Raw genomic sequence first — 27,174 nt, forward strand, 5'->3', positions numbered from 1 at the left:
AGAGAATACATAGCTCTTTCTGCTGGATGATTACAAACCTCAACAAGGCATGAAGTATGATGAAGTCTATTCCCATACTAGTTTTGTTTTAGATTTTTACATCTTTGCTTATTTATCCGTTTCATATGGCCTACCAACAAATACAAACATTTATTGAGGTCATGATTTGAGTACTATTCAGTCCCTCTACAATTAAATCATGCTTTTTCACAAATTAGCCTAAAATGTTTATCCAAGTTAATAATAATAAAAACACTGTAAATCACCGCAAATTGAATCACTTTTGGCTGCAACAAAATATGTAAGACCCTGGATGGACTTACTGTTACTGTAGCCTACTAGTCAACTGCTTTACTGCATCAGTCCACTGCTTTACTGCTCGATTGCTGTTTTCCCTCATTCAAGAGTAGCATGATTTGCGCAGCCACTAAGGTGGGACAACAATAAGGTGGAAGGGCCTACACTTCAATTCTTAACATAAAAAACGAGTTATTGAGACAACGAGACAACACTTCTGTTAAGCGTTTTCTGGCTGTCGCAAAAATACAACGCTATTTCTTTAAGGACTCTATTGCTCGAAATACACACCGGTAGGGAGGTAGGCGCATATTTCATCTAGCTAGCTGGCTAAGATGGTCGTCAGAGGAAAGCAGTAGGTGTTTATGTGACTTTGAAGTTGTGTGGAAATAAACGATCTCATTGACATCCTCTGAAATATCTCTGCGAGGATCTGAAGATCCAGACGACAGTGCAACGGATGACATCAGCGCTATGAAGCTTTCTTGGGTAGCGAAACTAATTTGTTGTGTTTGTTATGTTTAGACAGTTTGCTAACATTAGCATGTCAAGTTGGCCAAGACGAGGGTTGGCTAACTGGCTAGCCAGTCAAGCTAATTATCCTGAAGATTCATTTTCCCTTGCTAAAGACCTAATGATGTCCTCCGGCCCGGCTAGCTAGCATAGCTAATTATTGAGATAGCTAGCATTTTAGCTATTAAAGTTAGATCCCAAACATTGAGCCTGATGTAATATATGTGTCATATATGTTAACTAGCCTCGTAAGTTGCTGAAGTTGACAAAATACAGTATTTAAATTACAAAATGTATCATTACCCTCTACAATGGAAATACATTGACGTTACTTTGTGGAAAACCTCTGCTAGCAGCTTGTTAGCAAACAAACATTCTAGGTCAATACCCAGCTAAGCTAGTTTGCTAATAAGTTTACCTAAACATTTGGCCACTAACAGTCTAACCGCTTAGCTAGCGAAGTGCTTTTCCATTTCAATTTTGACATGAACCGTTACTAGTAAGCATGGTAGTTTGAATAATGAATCACGTCGTAGCGTTATATTACTTATCCATGACTCAGATTGTCAAAGCCCAAAACGGTTCCAAATTATTTCAAGATGTGTCGCTAAGTTATGTGAATTAGTAAGCAGGCTAGCTGTGGTAGCTGGCTAAGATAAGTGACATTCTTCTAGCACCATCTTTTTATGTTAAAGTAATGTGAGATTTATTGCGTGTGCACATATTTATCACAAGAAAACCAAATCAGCTGTACTGGAGACGTGACAACGTTAGCTAAATTGATGGAATATTTGCCAGATGAGCAGGAGAGTGAAGGCGACCACACGTTTTCGATAAATCTCAGCCAAATGAATTTGGTCACATTTGAACGAGTCACTGCAGCTTACGTCAGCCCCCAGTATTACATGTGCACCACCAATATTCAACAAAACTAGGTTAAACTATGAGACACCATGCTGTCAGCAAGACTATTACGTTGAGCATTTTTGTGTGCTTTTAGGAAATACTCCCCCTTAGCTAAATGATAACCTATTTCTCCCTTTGGCATTGCAAGTTTACTGCCTGACATTTTTTGCCCCAATTTTACCAAGATGGAAATCTGGCTGATTTTCGGCCACTCCTAATAGATAGTAGTTGGCAACTTTTCCTCTAACGTTGCCCTCGAGTCACATGCCTGCTGTGAACCTGCCCTGGAGCGTTTATCCCTGATTAGCTTAAGTGTGTGGAGGACACAGGCCATTAGTTGTTGTACCGCAGATGATCGATTGTTTGTGTAGACATGACTCATTATGAAAAGATACCGTCATTTTTGTGGCTAGATATAGAGAGGCGCTGCTAAGTGTATTGCAATCCATATTGATCAAGTCCTGCTTTATCAGAGTATTAGGCTATCAGAACTTGCGAATGTCTATGATAATACTGAATACATAATCTATTCATTTTCATTTTACAGGGATGTAAGGGGTGAGTGGATTGTCACATACCCCCAGGATGGATAGCTTTTTCAAGGCTGCTGTGTGTGACCTAGACAAGCTGCTGGATGATTTTGAATTAAACACAGGTGAGGAGAATGCTGTTCAACTACTTAGTCTCTGTCCCTGTGTCTTTATGGATCCACTCTACAATGTCATTCATCCACAAATGTTTTGTGCTAACAGCACAGCTGCACTGTATTAAAGAGAACTATGTACACTTAACAGAATTGACATGACTTTGCTTTACACTATTTAGAGTTAAACATCAGTTTCATAGAATGATGATGAAATGGGACATATTTGAGAAAAACAGACTTTTGGCCTTAGTCTCACTTTAATGTTTTTCTCTCTTCAGAAGAACTTGACTGCAAGCCAACTACACCCTCTGAGCGCCCACCTCCACCTCCCTATCCAGGTGCCTCTCAGTGTTTTGTGCCTGCACCACCCAGAGTATCCAACTCTCTGCCAGATGTCAATGCCCTCCACTACTGCCCAGCTACCACCCCCTCAAGCGCAAGCAAAAACCAAAGAGACCCTGAGGCAAGAGAGAGACCCCTAACAGGGGTAGATCTACTCTCCTCAGTGGATGGCCGGGCAAACAAGAGCCTAGCGCCTCCATGTCCAGACCGGGCCTTGAAGCCTGTGTGCGATCTGGTCAATGACACCAGTTCAGCAGCAGTGAACAGCCATGATGCCTTCAGAGAGCTGGAGGAGGCAGAGAAGCAGCTGGAAGAGGAGCTTCTGGTGGACTTCAGTAGTCCAGTTTTGGCCTTACCCATCGGAGGAGCTCACGGGCTGGGAATGAACTTGCTTTCTGACAGGGCTCAGCAGGGATCTGACCCTGCTAGCTCACTCAGTCTGCTAGATGTGATCCTCCCCGCAGGTGTGGAGAGGTTAGGTGACCCCCACGAAAGCCTCCTGACCACTAATAACACAGAACCATTACTTCTTGATGGTGTGGAGGTGCTACACAGCCATACATTATTGGATGGGACACATTGCTTGAAAGAACTAACTGAGCCCCCCGCTGAGGAAGATATGGTTGCCCAACCTGTCAATCACAGTAGGGAAGCTGTAGAAGAGGTTAGCTCTGTCAGAGATGAAGTTGATGCTGCTGTAGAAGACAAGGCTGCTTTAGCTGACACACAGCAGTTGGGCGATAGTTCCCCGGAGGAGCTAGAGAACTGCTCTGTGTGTCCCTCTGCTGATGTGGAGACTTCCATGTCCTGCCTCCCCATGGCCGTGTCCATGTGTGGGTCTCTGGTGAGCTCCAGAGAGGCCTCAGAGGTAGAGGCCTATGAAGCTGAAGAAAAGGCTGGGGCCTCTTCCTCTGAAGCTGAACCCGAGCAGCCGCTCATTCAGCCACCAACCCAGGAGTTTCACGCAAGCGGCGCAAGGTCAGAAGAGCGTGTGAGTCTGGAGGGCCCTGTCAGTTTGGAGGTGGCTCCTGAGGAAGTGTCTGAAGGGATGGCTCCTACCTCGGTTTCCAATGTGGCTTCACCTGTTCACATCATTTCACCTGCCACAGGTGAGGTACCTGGTGGAAGACTGTCTCCGTATGAGGAGATGGGCTGCGGAAGCCTACCCGAGAGCAGCCAATCACCACGCTCCGATGATGGCTTCAGCTATCAGTCTGAGTTTGGCTTTGCCAACGATTACCTTCCGGAGAGTGAACAAGCTGCCATGGTGACCGATGAGGAACTGGATGCCTTTCTGAAGGCCCAGGCGGACTCGACCCATTCAGAGATTTCCTCGGATAATGCAGTTGATGATGGCTTCTCAGAGGTAAATGGCGATATGGGTGTGGACACTTCACTGGAAGGGGAGCTTCGGAGCTGTCCTGGGGACAGTTTTGCCTCTCCGGAGAGCGACCAGTCTTTTGCCTGTGCGGAAGAGAGCTCCCACCCATCCACCCCATCCCAAGACAGCAACCCTGGTACCCCAGGTATGTCACCAGCTGCATGCGTCCCCAACACCACTTGCAACTCCACTCAGCAGCTGTACTTTGGAGGTGCCCGGCCGAAAACCCTCTCTGGCCAGGGCCCAAGATCGCCACCAGCGATGCAGACCCAAGGTGACCTCCAGGAAGCGTCCACTCCAGGGGAACCCGAAGAAAACAGTTTCCACTCCCCACCCGGTGGAGAGACCCCTAGTCCACAGTGCGAGGTCCCTGGTTCTCACTATCCCAATGAGGAACGTTTCGAGTCCAGCTTGGAGTATGACGAACTCTCAGAACCTCCCCCTTACCCTGGGAGGACGACTGGAGAAGGGGCAGCATCTCCGGACCAGGCAGGGCATTCAGAGGAAGGGGGGCCGGGGTCCAGTCAGCCCTCCTGGGTGCCTGATTCTGAGGCACCCACGTGCATGAACTGTGCACAGAAGTTCACCTTCACGAAACGACGGCATCACTGTCGAGCTTGTGGAAAAGTAAGTCCTGACTCCCACCTCCCAATAATGAAATCAAGTAATTTAGTTCAGTACACATAATCTGTGAAGTACTCTTTGCCTAAAGGGGCCATGTGAGCTGGGCCTGCTCCTCTCCATTGTGCCTTATCACGTCAGAAAAAGTCACAACTTCTGCTTTAGTGATATTTTGTATCTTACTACATATAGTCATGAGATTATCTTCCTTATTCTCTGTAAAAACGGGAGTGGCAGGGTTATAGCAGCGAACCCTTATTCAAGGATGTGTTAATGGGTGGGTTAGGTTTCAGGTATGCATCTTGTGTCTGTCTGTGTGTGTGTGTGTTACATTTTGTGTGTGTATGAATTGGGAATAGGGGAAGGAACAGTACCGGCCTGGCATAAGCCCCTCCCCCGTGATCCCATCTCTGCTGGGGAGGAAAACAGAGGCCAGGGTCCCCAACACAACACAACACAACACATGTCACACACACGTTACATAACGCCACTCCTGTGTCCAGGTCCTCGGCCCGCTAAATTTATAGAGATGAACAAGTCCAGGAAAAAGAGCCTGACTCAGCGGCTTCTAATTTTATCCTCCGTGGTCCTCACTGGGCTTCAAAGCTGTTATTAGCCACCATGGTCCTTACTGGGCTTCAAAGCTGTTATTTAAAGCCGTAAACACCCAATCTTTTGTGGCTGGCTCATCCTCTGAGTGGCATTTCACAATGCATATTCCAAATTTAATTTGCACAGTTAGAGCTATACCTGAAATTATATTATTATGAAAACATACACGCACACACACAAGCAAATTTGTTAATACTGTGTTTGATACCTATTTCCATTTTGTGTGTGTGTGTGTGTGTGTGTGGTTTATGTAAGTTATGTGTGTTGTGATTTATGTGAATTGCTGCTGCAACCCTGCAGTTTCCTTTTGGGGATCAATAGGGGATTAATATCAATATAAAAAGTACTATTTATCTACCTATCTTACAACAGGCTCTTTAAAAGAAAAGTGTCAGGATTTCAGACTGGAAGGGCTTGGGTTGTCTCTCGGGTTAAGGCTATGTTGGGAATAACTTGGTGTGATTTAATAAAGTTAATTTGTATGCAGAAGGGCTGCTAATGCTTGCACTGTCCTGTCCTGTCCTGTTTGGCAGGTGTACTGCGCCGTCTGTTGCAGCAGGAAATGCCGACTCAAGTATTTGGACAAGGAGGCGAGAGTGTGTGTGGTCTGCTATGACTCCATACAGAGAGGTGAGTGTCTATTTATATTTGTTTGTTTGTTTGCTGGTGTGTGCATGTGGTCTGTTGTGACATGATACAGAGGTGTGTGTGTGTGTGTGTGTGTGTGTGTGTGTGTGTGTGTGTGTGTGTGTGTGTGTGTGTGTGTGTGTGTGAGAATACTGCACTGGGGTGATGCCGCCCTGTAGAATCTGCATCTGTTCAGACGTAAACAGCAGCCCTCAGGATGCGTCGGTCTTCTTAATTCAATAGCATTTTTTGACTCCACTCACAGCAGACTCCCTTCAATCCTGTGCCTCTGAAACACTGTGTCGGTTGGCTGGGTTTGTTTATGGCTTGGTCCTAGCCACTCTGTTTGTTTCCCATTTATATAGCCAGGGCTGTTATTTTTTTGTGTGCAAACACTGAACAGACAGCTAAAAGACCTTGAGGAACAATTTTCTAAATTTGGCAAAAAGTGTATGGAATTAGGATCACGGACTGTACCTTTTAATGTCACAGAATCGTGTATTGATCGCTGAAGTCACGAGCGTGTCCACTGAATCACCCCTGAGGGAAATGAGAGCAAGGGGGGAAGATCAGACTTGAGATTACACAATCTCTTCCCAAGGTTAGGAGCCAAGAGGCCAGTATGCTGCACATGATATGCTGTAGTGTCCATAGAATAAATCTGCCTGAGATGGAGGCAGTGGATGGAGGCAGTATAATGGAGTGTAGGTAGCTTGTCTGTGGATTGTTTTTTGGTTGCTAGTGTGTGTGTGTGTGTGTGTGTGTGTGTGTGTGTGTGTGTGTGTGTGTGTGTGTGTGTGTGTGTGTGTGTGTGTGTGTGTGTGTGTGTGTGTGTGTGTGTGTGTGTGTGTGTGTGTGTGTGTGTGTGTGTGTGTGTGTGTGTCAGTCAGAGGGTGTGTGTGTGTGTCAGAGGGTGTATGTGTGTGTCAGAGGTTGTGTGTGTGTGTGTGTGTCAGAGCGCGGGTGCGTCAGTGCGTGTGTCAGAGCGTGTGTGTCAGAGCGTGTGTGTCAGAGCGTGTGTGTGTGTTTGCACTATGTGTACGTTTTTTTTCTAGTCGAGCTCAAAGTGTGGGGTTTGCATGCAAGGTCAGAGAAGAATCAATACAATCATTTACTTAAAAGCTGTAGGGAGAAATAAGCCTGCTATTGATGGAAAGCTCCATTATCTAACTTACTGTAACCGTATGATAGAACTGCTTATAAATTTGCATGCTTGTCATCTTGGCCGCGCTTGGCTTGGCTCAGCGGAGGTCTGTGGTTCTAAGAAACTTCAGATTGTTTTGTTCCCCTTTTAGAGGAAGTCAAGAGATTAGAAAATGAATCACAGGAGGTGGAGATGTGGTGGTGACTGAAGCTACAGAGATGTAAAATAGTTGAAACGGGGAGGTCTACCAATAATATAAACATCCTGTTTTCACCCGGTGGCTATGTGGCTTTGTAAATGCAGAAGCAAAACCATGAATTGGAATTATCCTTGATGCTTCGGGGAAGTTATATAGCTATATATAGTTGTATAGTCTGATTTGTCAGCACTTTTCATCAAAAGTAACTTAGTGGACAGTGATGGAATGCATTGGATCTGTAAATGGGTTCTGAGTCTCACAACATTTGAACTACCTTATGCAAAGCATTTAACAGTTGTACGCCGTGTATTGTATAAGCTCCTGCATCTTCGCCAACCGGCATCGGATATGCATGACATGGTGTCAGTAATGTCGGCTTCTGTAGAATTTTCTGAGGTTTGCATCAGAGGTCCAGGGGGGCACATACGTGGTGCCAATATGTATTACTTGAAGAGTCGTTTTTTGGGTACCCACTTTTTGGGCATTTTTGGGACACATTTACCTACTGAAACATTAGAATATTCCCCATGCATCACTGGTATGATAACCATATGACAAATGTGTTATTGTTCATCATCTGCTGGTAACTGTGTAACTTGTAAGATTTTTATCTATTCATGAACATTTACAAAAAGCAAGCTACACAAAGTAATTTCTATGGCATTTGACCACCTTCTAAGAAACACAAGGCTAAACCTGAATAAAACTTGAGCTGCAAAAGTGCAAAAAGAACAGATTGTCTAAAGAAAACTTGTGATCAGAATGGTTTTGACTTTGTCACACTAGGGAAGTTTCACAATATTAGGTCCATGGAGGCAAGGGACTGTGTTGAAAATATTCCAGACAAATTCAAGTCGCTACAAGGGATGGTGGACCAAAAACATCACTGTTAACAGCGTTTTCAGTGTTTCCTAGCCAACATTCTTAACATTTTGCACTTCCGTTAAGAGAAGGTGACTGTTGGTGAATATATAGATGAGCTCATGGTAGCAAGTGGACAATGGGCATTTCTGTTTGATGGTGAAGTACCGGAAAGAGACCATTCTAAATGCTGAAGCTGGCGGGGACAAGATTGATTAAGACAAGCAATCCAGATAGTTACTCCAACATCCACAAAGTGATGACGTCGTCCCTTACAATGTATTTGATTGATATACAAAATGATGATAACAAAATAAGTACAGATCCCCCCTGTCCAACTTTGGCCTCTCATCCCTGATGCCCATCATCTTGTCTAAGATGACAACAGAGACTTCTCACCCAAAGCCAGCTGTTGACATTTGGATTCAAACAGCTTATCGCAGGCTCAACCAGGGAAAAAAAAAGTCAGCCTACATCGTCATCCACCATTTGAAAGAGAGGAATATGCTGAGGATAGCAGTGAGGAGGGTAGTTATGACGACAGCTTGTAGGATATTCGTGCCATGTAAAAGGTGAGCACCAAGAAGCATCTACAGGTCTAAAAGAAGACGACCCTGCAGAGGTCATCAGATGCAGAGGTCATTAGAGGTCACCATGCACTCAGATTTTGGATTAGCATGTTGACTGAGTGCACTGTTACACGGAGGCCACTGTGTGATTGCAAAACACAGTTTTCATTGGAAGTGGGTCTTCAAGCCTATAGACGCACTTTTTCATTTTGTGTCACAATGTCCTTGACTGTTGTCTTTAAGCTGTTCTAAATCCTGAGGCTGTTGGTCATGAAGGAGAAAGTGGCTGGGCTGGAAAACAAATCCCCACTGTTTTCATTTGGAGAGAGAGAGGCTGGTAATCTAGGGAGGCTCTCAATCCACTCTAAAACGGCAAATGAACTCCACAGAAAAGTAAAACTATGTTAATCCTGTGGTCCACATGCATCAACTGGCCACTGGCTTGAAATTAGGACAGCTTTTGCCAAAGGCCAGCAAGCAAGCAGCAGTCCAGCATTGATTCCCCTGGGAGAGCAAGACTCGTGATGAAGACGAGGATGAAGGTGAAGTAAAAATAAAAGAGGGTCAACATTGAGAAATGTGATTGAACGGATTAGGATTCAGTCATTAGTTGGGTGAGGCGTGTGTGTGCGTGCACGATTGTGTGTGTGTGTTTCTGTGTGCGTGTGTCTGTGTGTTTTATAGCACGGTCAGGAGAGAGGCGTGAGGAGCAGGGCTGTGAGGCTGCAGGCTGTTAATCACAAGGACAGGCCTGATATGAGCTGGAGAGGGAGACGAAAGAAACGGAGATTGTGGGGTGGAGACAGGGCACTGGCGCGCGTCCTTGACGTGTGTGTGTGTGTGTGTGTGTGTGTGTGTGTGTGTGTGTGTGTGTGTGTGTGTGTGTGTGTGTGTGTGTGTGTGTGTGTGTGTGTGTGTGTGTGTGTGTGTGTGTGTGTGTGTGTGTGTGTGTGTGTGTGTGTGTGTGTGTGTGTGTGTGTGTGTGTGTGTGTGTGTGTGTGTGTGTGTGTGTGTGTGTGTGTGGACGGAGCCACCTGGTGCAGTATGCGTGATGCTTGCTGTCTTAGGGATGGGCTCAGATGCTACTCTCTTCTTTCCCCTCTTATGTTGTTGCTCCCTTAGTATCTTTCCTTTCCACTACTGGCTTTTTCCCTCTCTCTTCCTTCATCCCCCTCTTCTTATCTTCACTCCATTCTTTACTCCTCTTTCCTTACTTTGTGTCCTCTGTTCCTCTCCTGTGGTCTTCTCATCTCTTCTCTCACTTCCACTAACACACACACACACACACACACCCCTCTCTCTCTCTCCCTCTCCCTCTCCCTCTCCCTCTCCCTCTCCCTCTCCCTCTCCCTCTCCCTCTCTCTCTCTCTCTCTCTCTCTCTCTCTCTCTCTCTCCCCCTCTATGTGTGTGCGCTCCTGTCAGCACCACCCTCACACCTCCCACTCCAAGCCAATGACAACCAAGCAGACGGGGCTCGTCCATCTTGGCTTACTCTCGCAGGCGTGGTCTGTGTGTGTGTGTGTGTGTGTGTGTCTGACTGAAACAGTGTGTGCAGAGTGGCGCGATCAAAAACTGTCGTCATCCTTGCTGAGTTCCAAAAGCCAGACCGGATCTCTGTGGGGACTCAGTCATCCCCCTCCCTCCCTCTACCTCTCCGCACCTCCTCTCTTTCTTCTCTGAGGGAGCATTCCGTCATGGTGTCACCGCCCCCCTCCCTCCCCCCGCTCAGATCATCGGCGCGGGCCACCGGTCAAAGGCAGTCTGTCCCGGGACGAGGCAGCGAACGCGGGTAGATGCTCAAAGGTGAGAGCTCCCTGGCCACGGAGCGAAGCACACTCACGGTAAGAGTGTGGAGGAGGAGGAGGAGGAGGAGGAGACTGAGGAGGAGACTGAGGAGGAGGGGAGAGAGACGAAAGAGAGACGAAAGAGAGGTTAGTCAGTCTGAGGGGCTGAAGCTAGCAGACACGTTGGCGCAGCAAATTAATTTTTCATAATTTTTTGACTGCTCATCTCTATCGTAGCCGGTTAACAGGGATGGTGAGAGATGCGCGGAGCATAAATTGGTGTCCCGGGGACATCTCAAGGAGGTTTGTTTACCCGACGCTGCTTACGTTAGTGCCTCTCTCTTCGCCTGTTTGGTAAACAGTGGAGGGGTGCCCAGCAGGGACGAAGAAAGAGCTCTCTAACCTTCTGCTGAGACGCGAGACATTTCTCCGCTTAAAGTCACAGGCTTGACCTTTCTCACAGCGTTGGCAACCTTAATCAGTTAAGAGCAAGTTTACAGTGTGTGTGTGTGTGTGTTTGTAAAGAACAGTACTCCTGTGTCATCTTAGCTCTGTTTGTCCGAGTGTCTGTGTGTGTGTGTGTGTGTGCAGACAGCATGCCTAGTCCCTGTGTCATGCAGCTATTGGTAGCCACTGCCAATGTAATCAGGTCGATGACGTTGTGCGATGCTTAATCAATGTAATGCAAAGCAAGCCTTACTCAGCACTTCTGTGATGGTCGGGAGCAAGGCTCACTCTGGTTGGCACAGGGGCAGGAGGAGATGCAAGGGGGGGGGGGGGGGGCTGGTGCGACTTGGGTCTCATTGCTATGCCGGTGCCCAGCAGTGACACAGCAGAGCCCCCCCCCCTCCTTCTTGTGGGGTCGCCATGAGTTGGCTCCGGGTTTGATGTTAAAAGTTGGGTCTTTGATAAGGTCATAGCTATGAGATGCTTGGTAAACGTGAATGTCTTGTTTTGAGCAGGGGTGAAGACAGACAAGGTCTCGCAGTAAGGTGTTCTGTTTTTCATTCAGGAGTTATGTCTGTATCACACAGTTACTTAAAATGACCCTCCTATAAAGTGGTCACAAACTATGAAATGGTCACGGTCTTCCTGACGGTTCTGCTCTGAGGTGCAATACTTGGAGCTAGCACCCTAATGATGTTATTTACTGCATTCTCTCAACTCTGGTTGGGTGAGTGTATGTGTGTGTCTGTGTGTGTGTGTGTGTGAAACCAATGTGTGTGTGTGTGTGTGTGTGTGTGTGTGTGTGTGTGTGTGTGGTAGCAGTAGCCATCCAGTATAATACATTCCTTTGGGGGAAAAGCCAAGTTGAATTCCAATCACTTGTTTATAATTCATCGTAAAAATGTATGATCTAATTTTGTTAAATTAATTGTTGAAATAGAATCTTCGCACAATTCTCTTGGATTTTCAAGGTGTGGCCCTATTCATTGGTTTCATTTTGATTGGTCCCTGTCCCTCAAGACTGCCACATAACCGTCTGCTGGAAATGGAGAGCCAGGGTCTGCAGGAATAATAGGGAGCTACTGCGGTTGGAGGAGCTTGTTATTTATTTCTGAGACAGAACTGACACGCTGGCTTTATTGCCAAGAGGACCATGGGTGATGTCATGAATTTACTGCCACTGCAACTGACCAATCACAAGGAAGGGTTTGAGGTGACTTATTTTCCACCTCCCAAGCGAGTGTGCCACAAACACGTGTCCTGGTTGGAGGACTTCCATGAGCTTTTTCCAGTATTGCATCCTTGGAAATTACATGAACAACAGACCCAGATTTATTGCTACTTGAAGAGTTTCGTCTTATAAGGTATTTTACTAGATAGCAATATAGTGACGTATTTGTTTTTCTGTTGTGTGGCTGATTTAAGGCAGGGACGTTTTACATCGGGATCCTCAAGAGCCAATAGCTAAATGTGGAGCAGCAGATGGAGGAGCAAGTGGCCCTGTGTGAAACTCATCTGTTCTGTTTGTTTGTGCCTGTGTGGGTGGGTGTGTGTGTGCGTGTGTTCATCCCCTCTGTATGTGTGTGTGTGTGTGTGTCTGTGTGTGTGTGTGGGTGTGTGTGTGTGTGTGTGTGCGTGCGTGCGTGCGTGTGTTCATCCCCTCTGTGTGTGTGTGTGTGTGGGTGTGTGTGTGCGTGCGTGTGTTCATCCCCTCTGTGTGTGTGTGTGTGTGTGGGTGTGTGTGTGTGTCCAGCTCGGGCCCTGGAGAGGATGCTGAGCCCGACCGGGCCGAGCCCCAACCCCAACGTGCCGTCTGAGTACTGCTCCACCATCCCCCCGCTGCAGCAGGCACGCGCCGCTGGCACCCTCAACTCCCCCCCGCCCACTGTCATGGTGCCCGTCTCCGTGCTAAAGCATCCCGGCAATGACGGTACGAACATTTTAACCTGTGACCTTTACCTGTCGTTTCTATTGGCCAATGGCATTTCCCATGCCTGGCAGCCCCACACCCACTGAATGTCACTGGAGAGTCAAAAAGGGTTATCTGCCTGGGTTACTAGAATCTGAAGTACAGACTAGCATCTTCCCCTGTTGTACTGGTATATAAGTCGCTGATAATTTGGTGTGATGTGGACCTTTGCTACGTGGCCAACAGTTGGCAACTATTCTGCATTTTACAGATACAGGCTTAGAGGGCAAAGTACAGGGGAATTCAGGCGATTTTGATGCACAAAATGATGTTTCCGTCTGAAAAGTTGCAATTCCGTTTCAAAGGGTACCTTGCGCGGATTCCGTCCATTTTCTGTTATCGTGAAAAAAATCGTCGGCCCTACCAACTATTGTGCGTTTTCTTTGTAATTCGAGCACTAGTTGGGACAGTTTAGTGGGGAGAGCATTGGGATGGACTAGTAAATGCATCCGAATCTCCGACAGTAAGCACCAACCCCCACGCTCTCAACCTAGCCTGGTGGCTGAGGATCATTTATATTAATTTCTCAATGTACTCTTTCAGTATCCTTCCACTCAACCTCATCATGAATGGGTTAGACTTGTGTTCTAGGGTCCATTGTAGACAGACCCAGTAGAAGCAGGTAATGTCACAGAAGTTGTGTTATTAGCTGAAGAGAAAATGAGCTGAAGAAGCACCTCGCAGGGTTGTTGTCTTGTACAGAAAGCAAGCCTATTTCATGAGATCTAGTTCACAGGACAGGATGGAGATCAGTGGCAAATTGGAAATGTAGCTAATTGCAGAGGATCAGATGCGTATTGAGGGGAGTAACGAGTGGACGTGACTGCTCGTGCAATAGGCACATTTGTAAACCCTCATTGAAAGCATGCCATACAAAGCCAGTATGGGCTTTAAAACTATGATTTTAGTGGCAGCAGATAATCATCTTACCACTACAGTCAAATCAGGAAAGTGCCCTTATTTTTTGGTTTCAGAGTTAATCCTAATAATATCTGTGGCCTATATTTTGGTCCTCGTTTTCATTTGGTGAAAACAAACAGAATAGATCCACAGTGTTTGTGTAACAGGCACATGTATCCATGTGATGGACGTAATTTCTCAGTCATGTTTTCCAAAGACTCAAAATGCAGACTGACATCAGACCAAATTAATAGCTAGCTGTAGTAGCTGCTAGACTGTTATAAGCCCAGCGCTGTGGAGTGATGAATGACCTTACGGAGAGGTAGAAGTAGTGTGATACTGCTGCAGTAACGCATAAGACAGAACTGAGGCTACTGCTTCAGATTCCCCACGGAGCAGAGGCTGTGTGTGTGTCTGGTGTGTGTACGTGTGTGGTGTGTGTGTGTGTGTGTGTACGTACGTGTGTGTGTGTGTGTGTGTGTGTGTGTGTGTGTGTGTGTGTACACATACTTTATGTAAGTACGTGTGTGTGCATGTTTGTGTGTGTGTGTGTGTGTGTGTGTATACGTTCATGCACGCACATGGGACTTTCGTCCTCTGTTCTTGCTGGACAGCAGGTTTCCCCAGCGCGGCTGACACCACCAGGGTGTGCAGTAGTGTGTGTGTGTGTGTGTGTGTGTGTGTGTGTGTGTGTGTGTGTGTGTGTGTGTTTATGTTGCGTCTCTCATGTGATGAATGTTCAGAGTCTTGTGTGTGGTTGTATTTGTGTAATGGTGTGTGTGAAGCAGATTTCCATCAGAGATGTGTGTATGTGATGACCTGTATGTGGAAAGAGGTTGAGTTATGAAGTGTGTGTTAATATGTATGTTGGTGGCAGGATTTTTCAGGGACACAGAAGCACTAGAGCTTAATAATAGAGTGTGTGTGTGTGTGTGTGTGTGTGTGTGTGTGTGTGTGTGTGTGGATATATAAAGCTGCATACGTGTTTACCTTTATATTCTGGTTTTATGGTGCTTTTTGTGTGTTTACAAATGGGATGTATGTGGTCATATGTATTCACTTGAGTACGTTTGTGTGTAACCCTGCAGGTTTCCCACGGGAGCAGAAGCATGTGTGGTTTGCTGACGGCATCCTGCCTAACGGCGAGGTGGCGGACACCACCAGGCTCTCCGTCCGTCCCCGCCGAGCCTCCCAGGAGTCCAGCCCCGTCACACCAGACCCTCCTGCCATGGTTAGGCCAACATTTAGCATTTTATTACAAGATTATTTTATTTGAATGATAATCATAATAATGATGCATTTTTTTTGGTAACGCACTCTTTATTCAAAAGAATCTCAAAGTGCCATTATTGTGATTTATTCTTAGGAGATTAGTACTGAGAGTATACTACTATAAACAACTATACTACTATATTATTACTACTATAAATCTTGTCAATCACAGGTTTTTACAAGTACAATGAGTTTCAAGTATTTGATCAGGCCGGATAAGTAGTTGCATAGTTGATTTGGCCTGCTGGATATTCCTTGAGATTTGAAAAGAGTTTATGAGAAACTGGACAGTGAAATAATATTTCCTTTGAATTTACAGGAATTTGCATTAGGTCTTAACTGTCAGAATCAGGCGACGAGTGTACAGATATTATATGAAGACGGAGTGCCTTACCATAATTTCCCGGTTCATACATATCTGCTGCCCTTTGGTTAAAACTTGGCAGCGGCCTATACATAGGAAGGCATTTTCTTTGCCTGGAAGTTAGTAACTGCACAGTAAATCTGCCAGGTATAATGGGTATCTCTCCTTCGTTCACATACGAATCTCATTCATTTATCAGGTAAAAACAACATGGGACACATAATAAATAGTTGAAAAAACAGTGGTTTATATACAATGCGGTGTATAGTTGGGAAAATACGGTAGTATTTTCTACCCTTGGTTGTTTGCCATAATTACCATCCTCTGAGATCTTATGTTTTGTGTTTGTTTGTTTGTTTGTTTGTTTGTTTGTGTCCCTGCAGCCCAACAGTAACACTCTGGCCCCTCAGAAGGAGCCGGAGGCTGAGGCGGAGCTCAAGGTTGAAACCGAGACCCCTGCGGTGGAGAGGCGCGCCCCGACCGGCCCCTGGGACTACACGCTTCTGAGCGGCCTCACTGCCTGTGTGTCACGTGACCCCTGCCTGGTGCCCGACGACCCGGAGGGGCTGCCACCGCTACTTATCGCCACGGGAGACGATGAGGGAGGAGGTATAAACGACCAGGCACCTCCGCCTCCCATAGGCCCTCTTTCATTTGAACTAAGCACTAAATTGTTAGCATTAGATATCAACAGTATATTTGCATCTTCCAACAGTTGTGAATTTTACAATGTGATTATACATTAATTATGTGTTGCCCCTTTCAGATCTCCTGGTTGAGGAGCGACCGGCCACCTGCCAGATCTTGCTTCTTCTGGAGGAGGGAGGACCACGACCTCTGATCTTTGTGCTCAACGCCAACCTGGTGGTCAACGTCAAACTGGTCATGTGTATGTTAGCCTACTCCTACTTCTCTAAATTCATTCAGTATCTGGTTGCATAGCATACTACATCAACAAACCCGAATTTCGTTATCCTAATCGTTCTTAAAGTGACTAGTTTGGATATTGTGTGTGTGTGTGTGTGTGTGTGTGTGTGTGTGTGTGTGTGTGTGTGTGTGTGTGTGTGTGTGTGTGTGTGTGTGTGTGTGTGTTAGATGGTGAGCGGCGCTGTTGGTGTGTGAGCTCTAACGGCCTGCGTGGCGTGGGCCAGCGGGAGCTGCTGTTTGTGCTGGAGTGTCTGCCAGAGGAGAGTGCTCTGCCCCGGGACCTGTTCAACCTCATCAGCTCCATCTATCAGGACGCCACACGAGGTGAGGAGAGCCCTCCACCCGCTTGTCGCTCACACAGTGAATTTCATGCAAAGAATGTTTAAGGATCTTCAACAAATGAAAGATGAATCCCTATGTTGTCATTGGGATTTTAAAACACAGCACCAAGATATTATTCACAGTATTATTCACTACTACACACACACTCACTCAATACACACACACTCACTCAATACACACACACTCACTCAATACACACACACTCACTCCACACACACACTCACTCCACACACACACTCACTCCACACACACACTCACTCCACACACACACTCACTCCACACACACACTCACTCAATACACACACACTCACTCAATACACACACACACTCACTCCACACACACACTCACACACACACACACACACACACACACACACACACACACACACACACACACACACACACACACACTCACTCCATACACACGCACACACACTCACTCCATACACACGCACACACTCACTCACTCCATACACACTCACTCACTCCATACACACTCACTCACTCCATACACACTGACTCACTCCATACACACTCACTCACTCCATACACACTCACTCACTCCATACACACTCACTCACTCCATACACACGCACACACTCACTCACTCCATACACACTCACTCACTCACTCCATACACACTCACTCACTCCATACACACTCACGCACTCCATACACACTCACTCACTACATACACACTCACTCACTTCATACACACTCACTCCATACACACTCACTCACTCCATACACACTCACTCACTCCATACACACTCACTCACTCCATACACACTCACTCACTCCATACACACTCACTCACTCCATACACACTCACTCACTCCATACACACGCACACACTCACTCACTCCATACACACTCACTCACTACATACACACTCACTCCATACACACTCACTCACTCCATACACACTCACTCACTCCATACACACTCACTCACTCCATACACACTCACTCACTCCATACACACTCACTCACTCCATACACACTCACTCACTACATACACACTCACTCCATACACACTCACTCACTCCATACACACTCACTCACTCCATACACACTCACTCACTCCATACACACTCACTCACTACATACACACTCACTCCATACACACTCACTCACTCCATACACACTCACTCACTCCATACACACTCACTCACTCCATACACACTCACTCACTCCATACACACTCACTCACTCCATACACACTCACTCACTTCATACACACTCACTCACTACATACACACTCACTCACTCCATACACACTCACTCACTCCATACACACTCACTCACTTCATACACACTCACTCACTTCATACACACTCACTCACTCCATACACACTCACTCACTTCATACACACTCACTCACTTCATACACACTCACTCACTCCATACACACTCACTCACTACATACACACTCACTCACTACATACACACTCACTCCATACACACTCACTCACTCCATACACACTCACTCTCTACATACACACTCACTCACTACATACACACTCACTACATACACACTCACTCACTACATACACACACACTCACTCACTACACACTCACTCACTACACACTCACTCACTACACGCTCACTCCCTACACACTCACTCCATACACACTCCATACACACTCACTCACTACACACTCACTCCATACACACTCAATAACATTCTCTCTCGTTACCAGGGAAGTTTATCGAGGACCTGGGCAACGTGTCCTTCACAGACAGCTTCCTGGGCACCAAAGACCACGGGGGCGTGCTCTTCTTCTCGCCCTCCTTCCAGCCCATGGAGGGCCTGGCTGTGCCCTCTGAGCCCTTCCTGTGCGGGGTGCTGCTCCAGAAGCTGGAGGTGCCCTGGGCCAAAGTGTTCCCCCTGCGCCTGCTGCTGCGACTGGGCCTGGAACACAACGGTGAGCCCCCTCCCTCCCCCCAACTCATATCTTCACCCACATACCACACACTCAGTACTCAATCATCCATACATCCACAGGAAAAGATCCATCTCATAGACTTCCCCTCACTCCTGGTCTATATTGTTATATTTACATGTACATTTTTAGTATTGCTCCGCATTCCTGGTACTAGTAAACGGAAGATTTACATTCCCTAACGATGGTGTTGGTAGCATAATTTTCTTGTTTGGAAAACCGGAATCTTTAGGTGTGTGTGTGTCTGTCTGTTGTGTTTGAGATTTTATGGATCAATATTTTTATGTAGCTACATAAGTATGCATGTAAGGACGTGTGTGTAAGTTCAAATGAGCCAACTCTGAGCTCTCCTCTCCCTTCTTCCACAGTACACCCCTGTACACTGGTGTCAGATCTCTCTCTCCCTTCTTCCACAGTATACCCCTGTACACTGGTGTCTGATCTCTCTCTCTCTCCCTTCTTCCACAGTATACCCCTGTACACTGGTGTCTGATCTCTCTCACCCTTCTTCCACATTATTACACGGCTCTTCTTAATGCTGTAGAATGCTCCATTCACTTGAATGGGGCATCCCAACGTTCTGCGGTCAACTATTTTCCGATAACTGACCGTTGCTATGCACTTAATGACCGCTGTCAAGGGAAGTGGCCTTTTTCCCTGTGATTCACATCTTTCGTAGCACTCCGCAAGTAGTACGGTAACTTATCAAGGGAGTTTCAGCGGACGGTTGAGCAGCTGTGTTCTAAAGAATGTTCAACTGTCTTTGAAGTTCAACATCTTTGGCGAACTATTTCTCTGCTTTTTAACTCTACGTATAGTAACAAAAACAAATACATTGTAAAAAGACACACTGTGTTAAGTATTTTTTTTAGTTTTAGCCGTATAATAAGCGGGATAATGTATAGAACGCCGGTCAATCTCGGGAAAATAAGCCCCTTCACGATGAAGCAACACCCCTCCGTTTCGCGTCGGGGTGCCGTTCGCCCTGTCGGGGCTTATTTTCCCGACAATGACCTGCGTTCTATACATTATCCCTTACGTATACCCCTGTACGCTGGTGTCTGAGCTCTCTCACCCTTCTTCCACAGTATACCCCTGCAGGGCCGTTGCTAGGAATTCTGGGCCCCCTGAAAGAAGATTGTTGTGGGCCCCCCCCCCCAACTTGTCATCGCCAATTTTACACAACTTTTTTTTTCTTAGACTACTGTATAAGTATTATAATTTTTTCTTAATTTTTCTGTTCCTCTATGTTCTTGGCAGTGCCTGACGCAATGCACCCCATTAATTTTTTTTTTTTCAATTAACCACTCAACAAAGAGTCACTGCCTGGGTATTATTATGTCCCTGCTTAAGACTCATGTCAATAAGCTACCATAGCCGAATTTTTCTGTCCGAGCCCGGCCCGGTCCGGCAGAATAGTAACCGAGCCCGGACTGAGTCTGACAGCCATTCAAATATGTTTTTTTCGAATCCGAACCAAGCCCGACGGAATCAATTTCTCAACTGTTCATAGTAGCCTACTATTGCCAGATTTACGCACGTTGTTTATGAATAGCCTGGCTTTATTAAACTGGGGCATCAACAGTTAAATGCTCTTTCACACAAAAAAACGCTGTTAAACGCACAATAAGGCCAATAAGCATATCTAAATTAAATAATTCACATTGCAGGAACGTTTAGTAAAATGGTGCGGCTCCATTAAGATGAGCACGTACAGGGAGGGAGAACGGTGACGCATAGTTTGGATGCAGCGACAAACATTTATGTGCTGTAAAAGTGTTAACCAGTATGTGAGTAACGAGTTTAATTAAAGCATAGTGTGTAATGTGTAGCTATTTCATTCCGTTTTGTAACTTGTCCTGCTGTCTGTAACGTGAAGGAGGGTAAAGGAAAGGGAATTAACCCCGAAGTTAAAAACATGTAATCTACTTCGGCCGTGGAGCATTTTACTCCCGTGCAATCCCCAACTACGGTCAGACAGACAGCAGGAAAGGTTAACAAACGGAATGAAATAGCTACACATTACACAAGCTAAAGTCACGTTTTATGATACACCAACGGAAGCAAAACAGACAAGTCTTTCCATTGAAGATATTGGCGCACGTTCGTTATGAAACTATCATCCAACCATCGAGAGTTGCATCAATCATATCTCAATAAAACTTCACACTTCTGACATTGGACATATCCAACAGCCTAATTAGAATCTGCATCGTCTATAAAGCAGAAATATCTTCATACAGTAGATTTCCCTTTGTTTAGTATCATTTTAAACTCTCCAGATGACAGTTTCTCTTTCACGTGCGTGAGTGTTAATGTGCGTATGGACCAAACCATATTTAAAAAAAGAGGGCTATTGCTCGGGGAAAAAAAAAATATTTTTTAATTTTGCTTGATTTTTTTCGCTTTGTTTTAACTCTGATGGATTAGTATGAACATACGATATGTCTATACATAATAATTTAGTCATGGAAAGGGAAGTTTACATAATAGGCTACTGGGGTTTTTGTGGGCCCCCCCTGGGCTGTGGGCCCCTAGAATCGTCCTCACCTTTCACCCCTTTACGACGGCCCTGTACCCCTGTACACTGGTGTCTGATCTCTCTCTTCCTTCTTCCACAGTATACCCCTGTACACTGGTGTCTGATCTCTCTCTCTCCCTTCTTCCACAGTATACCCCTGTACGCTGGTGTCTGATCTCTCTCTCTCCCTTCTTCCACAGTATACCCCTGTACGCTGGTGTCTGATCTCTCTCTTCCTTCTTCCACAGTATACCCCTGTACACTGGTGTCTGATCTCTCTCTCCCTTCTTCCACAGTATACCCCTGTACACTGGTGTCTGATCTCTCTCTCCCTTCTTCCACAGTATACCCCTGTACACTGGTGTCTGATCTCTCTCTCCCTTCTTCCACAGTATACCCCTGTACACTGGTGTCTGATCTCTCTCTTCCTTCTTCCACAGTATACCCCTGTACGCTGGTGAGCGTGCGGTTCAGGCAGCCCGTGTTTCAGGAGACTGGCCACACGATCATGAACCTACTGGCAGTAAGTCTCTCTTTTTCCTCTTCTTTCTCTTGTTCTTACTGTTCTTATTCTCTTTCTGTCCATCTGTCCTCTCCATCTGACAGGCGAAAGAATGAGTCAGCACTAAGAAAACTGCTGAGTCACAAGAAGCTATGGGCTCAGAATCATTCTGCTACTAATTAATGAAGAGGTTTAAACTCTGAGTCATAATGTGTGTCTGTTAGACAAACAGACAGTGACACATTAACATATTTTTTGTTTATTTTCTCTTTCCAAGAGAAGCTTGCCAGATCTAACTGCTACAGGATTTTTTTTGCTGAGGATTGACCTTTTTTTAATTTGTCACTTCCTGTCCTTCTTTATGTTTTTAGGGATGGACTGCCAAAGTGTTCTGCTTACTCTGAGTCACTTCTCAGAACTGGCATGCGTTCAGTCCCTGCTAAAAAGAAAGGGGGATAAAATGAGAGTTGAAGCGAGGGGGTTGGAAAGAGAGTGAGAGACAGAGGGAGAGAGAGAGAGAGACGTGAAAGGAGAGCAAGTTAAAAGTACTAAAGATTTTTTGTTCTGGCAGAGCCACCATTGGGTTCATGCCAGCTTGGCTTTCAGTGCATTTATTTGTCCTTTTTTGATTTTTTTTCAATCGTAAGGCATCACTGCTGCTGGGCAAGCTGTCATTCCCAGTGGGCAGCCTTTATTGAATAGCGAACTTGGTTCTCTATTTTCTCTCAAGTACCGAGTTCGCCAGTTAATTGAAAGTAACAGAAACCACTTAATGTGCTTTTACGTCCCGGAATATTCCCTGTAGAGCGGTCGCTTAGTGGAATAGGTCAGGGCTGGTGGGGTGCGTGGCTCTAACTTGGGCTTTGTAAAAAGCATTTATGCCTCATGAAAATAAAATGAAGGACTGGTCTTTTTGCTGTTACGTGAGCTGCACGCTCTCCCTCGCTCACGAAACAAGTGCTTGTTGGAGGAGTTCACCACCTTCAGCATCTGCACGCACACACACACACGTGTGCTTGTTTGTTTCTTTGTTTGTTTGTTTCTTTGTTTGTGTTGATGTGTTTTTTCTGTCCTCCCCAGGATCTCAGGAACTACCAGTACAGCCTGCCGCTGGTGGAGGGCCTGCGCGTGCACATGGAGCTGGGCAACAGCTACATCCACATCCCCAAGTCCAAGTTCCAGGAGGTGAGAACCCAACATGAGCCACCCTGAGTCTGCCTTCGCCTGTCATACCTACCCACTGAAACACATGCCCACATGCCCACAGTCTTTTATTATGGTTTAAGGACGGTGTGCCACATAGGTGCTTTAAGCAGTCCATTGGTATGGGTGTGGTGAAATCGTTTACAAACCGCAGGTTTTCAGGGTTCTATCAGAATGGCGACAGCGGGCCTTTAAACGGACAATAAGCATTGCCACAGCTGAGTCACGGACTATACTGTGAGTGTTTGTGTTTGTGATGGCACATTTCTTGAAAAGATTTGTGTGTCTATGGATGTGTGTGTGTAGACATCTACAGACTGTCTGTAGGTGTATGTTGTGGAGGATCTGAAGGAATGTGCACATACGAAACCGATAGTTGTGGGGGTGGGTTTACGTGAGGGAGCGACTCAAAGTGTGTGTGTGTGTGTGTGTGTGTGTGTGTGCAGATGCTGAAGGTGGTGAACTCCTCCAACGAGCACGTGATCAGCGTGGGCGCCTGCTTCAGCACGGAGGCCGACTCGCACCTGGTGTGTGTGCAGAGCGAGGAGGGCAGCTACCAGACCAAGGCCAACAGCATGCAGGGAAAGACCCGCAGAGGTACGCCAGGGCCACCCTTTCCAGAACAATCCACACACACACACATTTGCTTGCACTCACACACACACCAGACTGACCCTTTCCAGAACAATCCACATGCCAAAAATATGAGGTTTGGTACCTTAGTTCTGGGAGCAATTATGTTTTGTCATATAACCACCGCCACCCAAAGGAAAAAACACGTGCCGGTTGGCTATTGCTTTCTTCTACTCCCCTTGTTTCTTACTGTTAGAAATGACTGCTCTGTGTACACTTGTTGTCTTCAGGTAGTTTCCTTGCCAGCAGTCTATCATTTTTTTTCCATCATTTTTTTACGTCATGTTGAGGGGGTTTCAGATGCAAAATGAATTCACCAACTGCAAAGCTGCCCAAAAGAAACATTATGTTCTGCAGTGGCGGTCCGTGCATTTCACGACTAGGCCTTCAGCGATGTCCTACACGATGTTAAACTGAGTGAATCCACCTCCTAATACCATCATTATGACGCCATGGCTCTTGAACCATTATATTTATACAGAAAGGCAGTATAAGTGAGCATTGCATCACCTTAACATAGTCGAGTACAATAGACTTTTGTACTAATTAATATTTCCGGAGCATTTAAAATCATCAATACACCCGTATTAACAATACATTCATATGATCGCTTGGATATTACTGTCACAACTTAAAAATAAAAGGCGATTTTCAGGGATTAGTCTACAAAGTTTTATTAAGTCCACCGAAAGTAGCCTATGTGAGCTTTAACAAGTTTGTCCACTAAACATCGCATTGTCCCACCTGCAAAGCAGTTTCATTAAACTTCCCATCCTCACGATATCCAGTTTTTCTTGAAAGTTCCGTCTTGAAAATGGCTTTGTAATTGTATCAAAAACTGGAATTATCAAGTTGGTGTAAGCTAGTTTATTTGAGTTGGTTAATGTAATTATATTTAGTCTTACCAATTGAAACCACTAGCATAATAAGCATTGAAACCAATGTATGTCGTTTTCACATTAGCCAGATAAACTGAGCACTGAAGCACTGCACCGGTCTGCCTCAGTATCCAATCAAAGGACGTTTACGTGTCACGTTCAACGCGAGGAAAGAAATCTTCCGGGCCTTCTAAAAGGCCCAGTGTCGCCAACTCGAAATCTGATTGGTTGTCACAACTGTCTGTTTCAGTTCATTCAACTTAAATGAACTGAAACAGCCAGTTGTGATAACCAATCAGATGAACACGGGCCTTCAATGTGAATTCTGAAGGCCTCAGGGAAGATTTCTGTTCTCGGGGAAGATTTCTCGGAGCGTGGCAACACATGATAGCTGAAATATGATTGGATGAAAGCTCTAACATAAATAAACAACGTTGGAAGCTATGAAAAGAAGATAATGGACTATGGGGAATAATTTAATACATATTTATGAAAAGAAAATATTAAAATTAAATTTGTTTTATTGCATTTATTTTCTGATGATGTTTAGGCCAGCAGAGAAGGCCTTGAAGGCCCTGACGGACCACCACTGATGTTCTGTGTGTGTGTGTGTGTGTGTGTGTGTGTGTGTGTGTGTGTGTGTGTGTGTGTGTGTGTGTGTGTGTGTGTGTGTGTGTGTGTGTGTGTGTGTGTGTGTGTGTGTGTGTGTGTGTGTGTGTGTGTGTGTGTGTGTGTGTGTGTTTACCCTCTAATATAGTGACCGGGGCCAGCTTTGTGGTCTTTAATGGGGCGCTCAAAGCATCATCAGGATTCATTGCCAAGTCCAGCATTGTTGAAGGTACAAACTCTTTTTCCAGTTTAATATTCAAATGTTTAAGGTGTGTACTTCTTGTGTCTATCAGTGAAATGAAAAAGATTATAGCTTGATTAGTATGCTTTATATAAGGTGTGTGTGTGTGAGTCTGAGGGGTGTTTGTGACATCTGTAAGTGTGTAATGTCTGCGTTGGCCTCCTGCAGATGGGCTTATGGTGCAGATTCCTCCAGACAGCATGGGGGCGCTGCGACAGGCGCTGCGGGATCAGGCCGACTTCCAGATCCCGTGCGGGAGAGCGGACAGCACCGAAGCCCGCGAGAACGTTACCATCCGCTGGGTGGACTGGAGTCCGCCTGTCAATGCAGGGTACTCCCTCAATCTCATGCTTGCACACACGCACACACACACACACACGCACACACACACACACACACAGACACACACACACACACACACACACACACACACACACACATTTGCTTGCACTCACACACACACCAGACACACACACACACACCAGCAAATGCCACTTAAAAACCACCTTGTCACCCTCTACTGCTAAACAGCACCCTAAACTAAATGATCCTTAAAGAGACAGCATGCAACTATTTGCCCTTTCCTGAAGCTTGTTTTTCTAGGGTACTAATACTGGCATCATCTTTAATTTAGTTTTTGTGTGATCTAGTCATGTGAAGGACCGATAAACAGACCTGCCATTTCAGCTTGCCGCCTAGCCTATGCGCTGGGCAGTTCTGTCGTCTGGGTCGGACCACCCCACCAAAAATACAGGGGGGGAAAAGCACCAACTATATCGCCAAAAGACATGAGCAAGTCTTTTATCATTGCTGTTCTTAGCGTTTGTAATGTAATGATTTAGCTAGTATTTTCGGTAGATTTCTAGTTCTCGACAAAAACTCCTCCCTGCTGTTTTAACAGCACCCAGCCCACTACCTCTAGTGAGGGCCACATGAGCGCGTCTGCTCTAGAGAGCTGTCTGAGTGGCAAGCGCCTGCCCTGCAGTCCATCTGAAGTGTGACTGGAGTCTCTGTGGCTTCCGGGCTGAGGCTTTTAAAGCCCTGAATGAGCCCCTGATCCGCACAAGAAACACAATGGCACCCGAGCCGTCAGGATAATGGGCTCACTGCGGCATAATGAGCTAATTAGTGCTTAAGACCCCGAGTGGAGAGGCCTGAGCCTTAGGGATGTGTAGGACTAAAAGCACTGATTTCTTTTCTGTGTGTGTGTTTGTGTGTGCGTGCGTGCGTGTGAGTGCGTGCGTGTGTGTGTGTTTGTGTGTGTGTGCTGGATGTGTGTGCCTGTGTGCGGGCAGGTTAGCATTTATGCTGTGTGCATTTATATCCATGCTTGTATGTTTGCGGATGTATGACAGTGTGGGTGTTTGAGCCTATGCTTTTGTATTTTTACGTGTCGGTGTGTGCGCAGGCGCAGAAATGTCCACACGCATGTCACAGGTTGATGGCTGACTGATGATTATTCTGTGTATGTGTGTGTGTGTGTGTGTTTGTGTGTGTGTGTGTGTGTGTGTGTGTGTGTGTGTGTGTGTGTGTGTGTGTGTGTGTGTGTGTGCATGGCCATTTATGAATATGTTTTTGCACCCCTCAGAGTCACCAGTCCCATTGATGGCCGTTCTCTGGAGGGAGTGTCCAGTGTCAAGGTCCAGCAGGAGTCAGTATTTGAGAGTGATGGACGAACCATCGTGTGCACTGAGGTATGCCAGAGTCACTGGAACAGAACGGTCATTACTGTCAATGTGCTTGGTGTTTAGTCACTTTTATTCAGCTTATCTTACATTTGACTTTCATTGAAGGACTTCAGCGAGCTCAGGCTTCAGGCTTATTTAGGTTCTGTCGTTACTTTTGTGTTTTGTACCCCAATTGTATTTTAAAGGGAGTCAAAAAAATAAATGTTACATTTTAGTCTGTACCATATCA

The 27,174-nt window shown here is 45.9% G+C and overlaps 1 protein-coding gene across 3 annotated transcripts in view; it reads left to right on the forward strand.

The window, feature by feature from the left end:
• Positions 1-635: 635 nt before the first annotated feature.
• Positions 636-27,174, forward strand: part of zfyve16 (zinc finger, FYVE domain containing 16) — a 30,190-nt gene continuing 3,651 nt past the window's right edge. Inside the window, exons 1-16 of one of the 3 annotated variants that reach the window (XM_080835694.1) lie at positions 636-786; positions 2,264-2,371; positions 2,641-4,712; positions 5,852-5,948; positions 12,704-12,880; positions 14,908-15,050; positions 15,839-16,064; positions 16,222-16,344; positions 16,551-16,706; positions 18,428-18,652; positions 21,632-21,714; positions 22,774-22,878; positions 23,343-23,493; positions 25,165-25,245; positions 25,426-25,588; positions 26,846-26,951. In XM_080835694.1, coding sequence (XP_080691820.1) covers positions 2,302-2,371; positions 2,641-4,712; positions 5,852-5,948; positions 12,704-12,880; positions 14,908-15,050; positions 15,839-16,064; positions 16,222-16,344; positions 16,551-16,706; positions 18,428-18,652; positions 21,632-21,714; positions 22,774-22,878; positions 23,343-23,493; positions 25,165-25,245; positions 25,426-25,588; positions 26,846-26,951 — 3,978 coding nt within the window. In that variant the 5' untranslated portion in view covers positions 636-786; positions 2,264-2,301. The remainder of the gene's footprint in view (positions 787-2,263; positions 2,372-2,640; positions 4,713-5,851; positions 5,949-12,703; positions 12,881-14,907; positions 15,051-15,838; positions 16,065-16,221; positions 16,345-16,550; positions 16,707-18,427; positions 18,653-21,631; positions 21,715-22,773; positions 22,879-23,342; positions 23,494-25,164; positions 25,246-25,425; positions 25,589-26,845; positions 26,952-27,174) is intronic. The other 2 variants (XM_080835695.1, XM_080835696.1) reach the window with 2 other exon arrangements.

Source organism: Sprattus sprattus, assembly GCF_963457725.1.
Source record: "Sprattus sprattus genome assembly, chromosome: 3".
NCBI lineage: Eukaryota > Metazoa > Chordata > Actinopteri > Clupeiformes > Clupeidae > Sprattus > Sprattus sprattus.